This window comes from Lipotes vexillifer, unplaced genomic scaffold (genome assembly GCF_000442215.2).
Source record: "Lipotes vexillifer unplaced genomic scaffold, Lipotes_vexillifer_v1.1 scaffold2648, whole genome shotgun sequence".
Classification (NCBI taxonomy): Eukaryota; Metazoa; Chordata; class Mammalia; order Artiodactyla; family Lipotidae; genus Lipotes; species Lipotes vexillifer.
In genome coordinates, this window is record NW_006793424.1 from 282,512 (window position 1) to 292,122 (window position 9,611).

At 39.5% G+C, this 9,611-nt stretch overlaps 1 protein-coding gene across 1 annotated transcript in view; it reads left to right on the forward strand.

The window, feature by feature from the left end:
- The window catches only part of RNF17 (ring finger protein 17), a 110,123-nt gene extending 102,476 nt beyond the window's left edge, over positions 1-7,647 (forward strand). Inside the window, exons 31-35 of the mRNA XM_007466345.1 lie at positions 667-783; positions 1,944-2,112; positions 3,959-4,094; positions 5,955-6,144; positions 7,540-7,647. Coding sequence (XP_007466407.1) covers positions 667-783; positions 1,944-2,112; positions 3,959-4,094; positions 5,955-6,144; positions 7,540-7,638 — 711 coding nt within the window. The 3' untranslated portion in view covers positions 7,639-7,647. The remainder of the gene's footprint in view (positions 1-666; positions 784-1,943; positions 2,113-3,958; positions 4,095-5,954; positions 6,145-7,539) is intronic.
- Positions 7,648-9,611: the final 1,964 nt, after the last annotated feature.

The following is a 9,611-nucleotide window of genomic DNA, read 5'->3' on the forward strand; positions in this document are numbered from 1 at the left end:
TTTTTTTTGTGGTACGCGGGCCTCTCACTGCTGTGGCCTCTCCCATTGAGGAGCACAGGCTCTGGACACGCAGGCTTAGTGGCCATGGCTCACAGTCCTAGCTGCTCCGTGGCATGTGGGACCCTCCCAGACCGGTGCACGAACCTGTGTCCCCTGCATCGGCAGGCGGACTCTGAACCACTGCGCCACCATGGAAGCCCTTTTTTCATGATTTTTAACTTAAATCTTCTTTTGTCATTTCATATATTAGTTTTTATTATAAAATACTCTAAAAATAAATGAAATACCACAGAAATGTGAAAAGAAAGAAGTTGCCCCAATTCTACATCTTGAACACCCCAGTCCGTCCCACTAAGCAGCCGCAATTTGTTAATCATTCTTCTAGAGTTTTATGTGTTATATGTAAATATTATATATAAGTAAATATTCCTGTGGGGGCGTTTTTTACACAAAATCTTTTTTTGGGCAGGGGACAAAAGATTGCTAAAGATCTTTTGATTATTTATCACATTTTGGTCCCACTACAACAAAATTATTTTGTGATTTTCAGTGTCTCAGCTAGATTTTTGCTAAATGAAAGTAAACTGGCACTGTAATAAGCTTTAATAACGTGGTGGGTTTCTGGAATAGTCACTCTGAAATTGGGATTTATTTTTGGTGTTTTAGGAATTGCTCTCGCCTGAAACAGAGACTCCTATTTTACCGCCATATTTGTCTTCACCTCTTCCTCCCCCTGGAGAGCGCTACGCTGTTCAAGTTAAGCACGTTGTCTCACCCAGCGAAGTATGTGACTCCAGTAAAGCTGGTGGTTAAAAACATGACAGGCAGTCCCGGTCTTTAACTCTAGGGTTGATTCTCCACATTTCCATCTCCCTGATTTTCACAGCTGACAGCTGGTGGCTGCTAGGTTGCCTGCCCTATAATGTCCTCTTCAGACACTTGTTTGTACTTAATGAGGCAAGTGTTCCTTAATCACTGTTGGGTTTTCCAAGTATTGTGTAGCTTTTTCAATCAAATATTTAGATTGTTAAGATGGAACTTATTTCCACCTGTGAAATCTTATTAAACATCTCATTCCCCTGTCCTCTTCCTACATTGAACTTAGGTGCTCTTTATTCGCTGTTTTTCCACGCCGCTTACCACCTTGTAGCAACACACTGTGCCACTTCCTTATGTTCTTTGTCTGCTTCTTCCCACTAGAATAATTCCATGAAGACAGGGATTTTTGTCTGTTTTGGTCAGAGGTTATCCCTAGAACCTAGAATACTGCCTGATATATAGTAGGCACTCAGTAAATATTGACTGAATGAGTAAGTACACTAAAGAAAATTCAATTATATATGCTTGGCTAACAAGAGAGAAAGAAATGACAAATTAAGTGGCCAGGCAGTCCCTCAGCCATTTTTACACAGTAAACCATTCTTTTCACAGACAAGAATAATTTGCTCCATAATTTCATCAGAGAACATAGTAAACTATTGTTGGTTTTTATGATTTTTAATTAGTTATTAGTTGCCACATAAATTACCCCAAATTGAGCAGCATAAAACAACACATGTGAAAGTCGGGAATCCAGGATCTCGGGTTACAGTCGGGGTGTGTGTGTGTGGGGTGTGCAGGATCCACTTCCAGAGCCCAAGTGCTGGGCCCCGGCCCCGCGGGCCTCTTCTGGGCCTGCTGGCGCGCGTCTGCTCACTCCCCTGGTGGGCTGAGCGCCACCAAGGCAGAGACCACGCCTTTGACAACCTGGGCTCGGTGGTCACATACCGCCGCCACTGTCGTGCTTTCCAGTCGCAAAGAGCAAGACTGGTTTGCTGTGGGGACTTGACTCTGTGAGGACTGTGAGGCCGTTGCTGGGGACGGGCTTGCAGTCGTTCTGTCCACATTATGAATACTAAAAATTACAGAATTTGAACTTTTTCCCGTTCCTTCCCCCCACTTAGGTGTATATTTGCCTTGACTCTGTAGAAAACTGTAATCTGGTTAAGCAGCATGACGACACAGTTGACAGTGGAGTCAGCTGGGAACCTGAGCCTGAGAGCCTTGAGGAAGCTCTAGGGAGGTTCAATGTGGATGTGGAGACATTCCCTCCTCTGACGGACTTCAGAACAGGTACTAAACTTTCAGAGTAAAATGGGATTCCTAATGAAGCCACTGTTTGGTTTCAGTGCTGATGAGACTGGGTTGTTTCTAAGGTTAACTGGTATTTTTATCACCCTCACTTGATATGCATGGTCTCTTGCCTTGGGGCGCTTTTGTTTTTCAAAGCTCAGGTCGCACTGTAACATTGACTGCATGAAGATGGCTTTTCTGAGCTTGCAATTTTGCCAGTAGCTCAGATTGTGAGTTGTTACTTGGACCTGAACGGCACTTACTTTAATTACAAGCCACCTAAGCTGCTAATGGTGGTGTGGGTAAGCAGAACTCAGACTGTGTTGAGTCCTGCCAGCATGGGTGAAATCCTGCTTTTTTCCCTTTCTGTTTCCCTATCTTTATTAAATATATGGTATTCTCCTATGAGGAAAATGCATCTAGTTACTGGTGATGACGGTTCCTGAATACGAGGAGTGGTGTCTACACATTTTATCAGTATGTGATATATAGGGATGTATTCATCCTTGGTATTTTGTTCATATCAGAGGATACTTTAGCAAAGGAAAACATCAGTCTGACGTCCTATCCGATTTTACTTAATGAGATTTTAATCACTTGTGACCCATATTTGGCTGATAAATTGCTGTTCCCTCTGCCTGGAAAGTTCTGGGATGTGTAGCAGGGTCTCTGCTCAGCTATCCCCGAATGGCAGCTCTTCCCTGATGCATCCCACCCCACCCCCTCCTCCACTCCTCCCCTCCTCCTGGCTTGTAAGGCAGCACCACAGCAGGGACTTTGTGCCACAGCACTTAAGGAGGGCACCTGGCACAAGTAGATGCTCAATGAGTGAAAAAATAAACTCACTGTCACTTTTTTGTAAATTAATTGATGTCTGGAAGAAACAATACCTTCCTCACTGTGCTCTTCTCTCATGGGAGGTTGCACAGACAGTCTGTGAGTAATGTGATAACTCACGGAGCTATGCATACATGTGTGCATTTTTTCTTTGGTTATTCTTCAATTAAGTATGCATATGTGCAAGTTGATTCATAGACAAGTGCTTATTAAATATGTACGGAATCTGTACTGAAGGAAGTGAATAAGGCATCTATTTAGGTAACACGTTGAGGATATGTGGTTGAAGTGGGTTGGGAGTATATTGTGAAGAACCCTGTAAATTGCAGTCTAAGGACTTGGTACTGCAGACAGTTAAGATGCCATTGAAATTTTTTAAACTACAGAGCAATGGAACTGGATTGGAGGAGAAGGAAATTAAAAGTAGGGATAAAAGAAACCATTTTACTATCATTTGCAGAAGACAGCTGCCCAAAGGAGAGAAAATCGGGGGCATATAAGTGGGAACAATGGAAGGATGGTTTAAGCCTTGGGTGGTGGAAGAACTAGGACTCTGAGAATGGAGAGATGTCTTTCTTCCAGCCTTTTCCTAACTTAGGAATTAGGAAAAACAAGGTTTATAAAGTATAAACAGAAAAGAGCACAAGCTAACATGTGGCTAACTGTTGAGTGTTTAATTCTGAATAATGGGTAATTGGTGATTATATTTTCTTTGTACTTTACTTTGTATTTTTTTAAAAAAACGTTTTTAAGAAAATAAAAGACAATGTGGGGCTTCCCTGGTGGCGCAGTGGTTGAGGGTCCGCCTGCTGATGCAGGGGACACGGGTTCGTGCCCCAGTCCGGGAGGATCCCACATGCCGCGGAGCGGCTGGGCCCGTGAGCCATGGCTGCTGAGCCTGTGCGTCCAGAACCTATGCTCCGCAACGGGAGAGGCCACAACAGTGAGAGGCCCGCGTACCACAAAATTAAAAAAAGGCAATGTGATTTTCCCCTTTTTGTCTTTTCAGAAATGCCTTGCCTTGCAGAATATGATGATGGCATATGGTACAGAGCAAAGATTGTTTCCATTAAAGAATTTAATCCTCTGGCTGTCCTGGTACAATTTGTTGATTATGGATCAACTGAAAAGCTGACAATAAACAGGTTAAAAAAACAAAAATGTAAACTTAGCTGAATTAGGATTCTTAGTTTTCTATTCTTTTTTTTTTAATAATTGAAAAGATTTTGCCTCTTTTTTTAAAAGAAAAAAATATTTTAAAGCTACTTATATATTTGGAGTATTTTCTATCTAAAAGTTATTTTTTATTGTAAAATATAAATAACAAAATTTACCATGTTAAAAAATAAATTTTAAAAAATTCTTAAAGAGAAAAAATTTACCACATTAGCCATTTTTAAGTATACAATTAACTGGCATTAAGTATTCAGTGTTGTGCAACCATTGCCACTGTCCATTTTCAGGACTTTTTCATAACCCCAAATAGAAACTGTACCCCTCAATAACATTCCATTTCCTTTCCCTCAGCTCCCGGTAACCCCTCTTCTACTCTCTGTATGAATTTGCTTATTTTAGGTTCTTCATCAGGTGTAATCATAAGTATTTGTCCTCTTATGTCTGGCTTATTTTACTTAGAATGATGTTTTCAGAGTTCATCCAATTGAAGCATGTGTCAGAATTTCATTACTTTTATGACTAATATTTCGTTGTACGTATATACCACGTTTTGTTTATCTGTTCATCTGTTGATGGACACTTGGTCTGTGATTTATGAACACTGACATACAAAGAGCCGTTTTGAGTTCCTGCTTTCAGCTGTTTGGGGGTATTATATACCTCAAAATGGAATTGCGGGACTATATCGTAATTCTGTGTTTAACTTTTTCAGGAAATGCCAAACTTTTCCGTAGTAGCTATACTATTTATATTTCCACCAGCAACGCACAGGAAGGAGTTCCATTTTCTCCACATCTTTGCCAACACTGTTATTTTCCAGCTTTTGTTATTGTTGTTTGTGATACTTTTTTAACAGTGGTAAAATACACGTCATAAAATCTACCATCTTAACCATTTTTAGAAGTATAGTTAAGTAGTGTTAAACGTTCTTTACATTGTTAGTGCAACCAATCTCCAGAACTCTCTTCATTTTGGAAAACTGAAACTAACCCTGTGCCTATTAAACGATCCCTCATTCCCTCTTCATCCAGCCCGTCAACCACTGTTCCGCTTTCCCATCTCTATGAATTTTGATTGTAGGTATCTCATATGTCTTTTTGTAACTGGCTTATTTCACTTAGCATGATGTCAAGGTTCAACTATGTCATAGCATATGTTAGAATTTTCTTCTTTTTTAAGGCTGAATAATATTCCATCATATATATAACACATTTTTATCCATGCACCCATCAGTGGATACTTGGCTACTGTGAATGATGCTGTGAACATGGGTGTACAAATCTCTCTTCATGACCCTGCTTTCAATATACTCAGGAGTGGAGTTGCTGGATAATATGCTTATTCTTAGTATTTGGAGGAACCACCAAACTTCCCCACAGTAGCATTTTACATTCCCACCAAATGTCCAAGGGTTCCAGTTTTTCTCTGTATCCTCACCAACACTTGTTATCTTCCGTTTTTGTCTGTTTGTTTTAATAGTAGCCATCCTAATGGGTATGAGGTGAAATCACATTGTGGCTTTGATTTGCATTTCCCTGATGATTAGTGATGTTGAGCACCTTTGCATTTGCTTGTTGGCCATTTATATCTCTTCCTTGGAGAAATGTCTTTTTTAATGTATATTTTCTCTCATTCTATACGTTGCCTTTTCACTCTGTTGATTGTGCCCTTTGCACAGTTTTAAATTTTGATATAATCAAAATGTTTTCTTCTGTTGCCTGTGCTTTTGGTGTCATATCCAAGAATCAACTGCCAAATCCAACACCATTAACTTTTCCTCTAATTGTGACATTCCTAACATTTTAATTTAAGGATTTCTTTTGTGACAGACTTTGTCAAATTCCTCCTCATCTTATGCAGTATCCAGCCCAAGCCATAAAGGTTCTCTTGGGAGGGTTTAAACCTCCCTTAAGAGATGTAGGAAAGGCAAGAATACCGTACTGTCCCAAGTGGAGCATGGAAGCATTGTGGGCTATGATAGACTGTCTGCAAGGAAAACAACTTTATGCTTCTTCCGTGGTAAATATCTGTCTTAATTAGCCAAAATATTTTACTTTCAAAGCTATTTCAAGGATCCCTGTTAACTTTCTAAAGTGCTTTTTATCTCTGCAGCTCTAGATGCAAAAATGCTTTAAAGCATTTGATGATGTAAATACTATAGGATTAATTTTAAGCCTTGTTCAAATGTCTTTGTTTATATTTTACAAACTTTTGATTAGCCCTGCAATGATATAAAATATCAGTGATGTAATGACTAAGATGAAAAATGATCAAGATGAGTATCCTATAATCAAAGAACTGATAATGAGGAAAACATGCAAACTACTAATACAAGGTAGAATGAAATAAATGCTATAATAAAGGTATAGGTATCTTTGGGGTGTGGGTGTGGGGAGAGAAGCAGGAGCGATGAATTCTGTCTGGAGAGATCAGGGTAGGGTGTTTGAGCCCCTGCTTAGGAGGCACTCAGGTGCTTATTCAGTTAAGTATGACTGGGAGAAAGTGACATTTGAGCTGCATCCTAAAAGTAGAAAAGACCAGAAAGGAGATTCTGGTCAGTCAGAGAAAGGTTCAAATGGTGCTCATATCATAAGTGTACTGACTTTGAATTGTTTAATGCAGTAGAAGGTCCAGAAAAGAAAATCCAGATCATGCTTGGTATAAATATAGTCACAAAGGGGTGGCTCAAAGGCCATATCTGGCTTGTAACCATGTTTGATTTAGTGCGCAGCTGTTATAAAATTGGAAAATTATACAAAAAGTCTTATTTCTAAGTACTACAAAATCTTCTGGAATGACAGCCAGCACCAGCGGGGCAACAGCAGTCTCTCTAGGTGGGAGCATGCTCTTCGGTTCACCCTAGTCCTCACCACTGCTGTTTCAGTCCAGCTCGCCCTGGTCTGGGGACCCGAGATTTGGGGGATTTCTGATACATTGGCTGTGACAAGAATGAGCTCTTAATTGAAGCAGTGCTATTACTAGAAAGTGCTTTTTGTTCCTGTGTGTGCAGTGGTGTAAATGGCTTGTGCAGGGTTTCTCTCAAGAAGCCAGTGAAAATAACAAATGTTCTTATAAATACATGTGTATTCACCTCTATGAGTAACACTCAAAATTTGGTGACTATATGCATAAAGGTATATGCTTTATGTGTAGAATGTAAATGAATTTTAACAGAGATGGTAGTATTAAAGCCCACTGGCTCGATCTAGGAAAACTCTGGGCAGAGTTACATTTTAAATAAAGTAAAAGATGGAAAGAATGAGACTTAGCAAGAAACCATCAAGATACCTTTTGAAAGTAACAGCGTATATAAATTATAAATAAACTTAGAGAATGCCTTGTCCCTCCTGCCAGTTGTAGGAGGAACGCAAAGACATGGTGGTGTTTTCTTGACATGTATCTTTTTAATTTTAGGCTCAGGTACCAGAACAAATAGTGACATTATATGAAGATGAACGGTATCCAGTTCATATGTCATTAGTAGAAATGGGGCTTGCAGACCAAGATGAGTGATGTGTAAGTACCACGACTTCTTGTTCACCCTTATAGTCAGCATACGGCATGGGACTGATGTAGCAGAGATTCATACTAAATTGCCCTGAAAAGCACCTTTGGCCTTTCCTTGATTTGTCAAAGGAATGACAACAAAGCTCAACCAGAATCTCTCTCATAGATCTCTCCTTCATAGGCCCTTCTTACACTATTGAGTACCAGTACCAGTAACAAAAAGGTTCCATAGCTATAAAAACGCTTGGAACAGCTATCCTGACCGTTCATGGTGCCAGATGGTTATGGGGGCGAGGAGAGCAGCAGACAGCGGGCACTATAACTAATTTAAGCACAGAACGCTATGCTACACATGCAGCACTACTGGACAGTCAGTGCCCTGATAACAAGGTTATTGAAGTCCTTCGGTAAACAGCTCACTCTTTATCCTTCACATAAATGTAACGTGATTCAGTAACTGTATTTGAACCTTAAGCAAAGGTTTAAAATAACACACCTTTTTTTTTTTCAGGTTTACAGTACAGAGCATCTAGAGCAGAGCCCAGAAGGTTTTCTGTTAAATGTAGCCGTTTCAGGCTTATTTTTCTTGACTTGTTCTGCAGTAGTGCTGGGGGCTTTTTTTTCTTTTCTTTACATGTTGAACTGTTTGTTAGGAATTGTTCAAAAAAAGTTAATAAATATTTGCTTTCAAGTATTTACTTATTTTATTTTACTGTAATTTTTAAATGAAATATTTCAGGCATGTTAGAAAAAACATATTTAGTTCATTTTATAACTAATGTACATTCAGCTGAAGAAATAAGACATCATCAGCACAGTTGTAGGCCCCTGTTCTACCCTTCCCCAGTCATTCTGGGGAGGTGAATACTGTGAATCTGGTGTTTATCATTCTTATAGAGCGCTTTATAATTGTATTGTATATGCACGCGTCCATAAACAAGACAGTGTTCCTCTGTGTATTTTTAAGTGTGTGCAGTATCACACAATTACCTTTTCCCCTACTTTATTTCCACTATATAACGCATATTGGTATGCATAGCTCTATTTTATTCACTTTCACTATTACATCCATCTGTGCATATAATTTATCCTGTTGTTAAGATATTTAGGTCGTTCGTTACCAGTTTTTTCTCAGTTACAGATACTCTACTGTACAACCCCCTGTGCACCTGTGGGGGGTTTTCTAGTAAACATACTTCAGTGGAATTCAGTACTAGGTCATGAGGCAGCTGCTTTCCATAGAAGTGATTTTCCAGCAAATTCTACCATCAGTGGTCCAAGCTCCTTGCCAACATGTGCTGTGGCCAGACCACTGTTTGCCAGTTTATGACCCAAACAAATGAGGTAAAAAGGTACCTCATTGTTGAAATATGCATTTACTGGTTTTAGTCAGTTTATTGCTTATTAATATCCTTTGTTTGTAATTACCTATTTTAACTAATATATATAGTTATAGTTCTTTATATATTCTGGTTACTAATCCTTTGTCAGATACGTGTTTCTTTTCCTAGCCTGTGACTTTACTCTCTTTTGTGGTATCTTTGGACAAACAGAAACTTTTGACTCATCAACCTTTTAAGGTTCGTGCTGTGTCTCATTTAAAAATCTTTCTCTAGGGAGCTCCCTGATGGTCTAGGGGTTAGGATTTGGCACTTTCACTGCTGTGGCCTGGGTTCAGTCCCTGGTCTGGGAACTGAGATTCCCCCAAGAGGTGCGGCACAGCCAAAAATAATAATAAATAAATAAATTAAAATTTAAATTCCTGAGGTAATATATATAATTACTTATTTTCTTTGAAAAGTTTTAAAAGTTTTTTGTTATTCAGTTTTAAATCACCTGGAATTAATACATGTGGCTTTTTTTAAAAATATGAGTTACTGCCAGCACTACCGTCAGACTGCACTGAGTGACTAGACCAAACTTACTATGTAAATCTACTTGTAGGTGACTTGGTGCCCGCCCCCCCCCCCCCCCCCGCC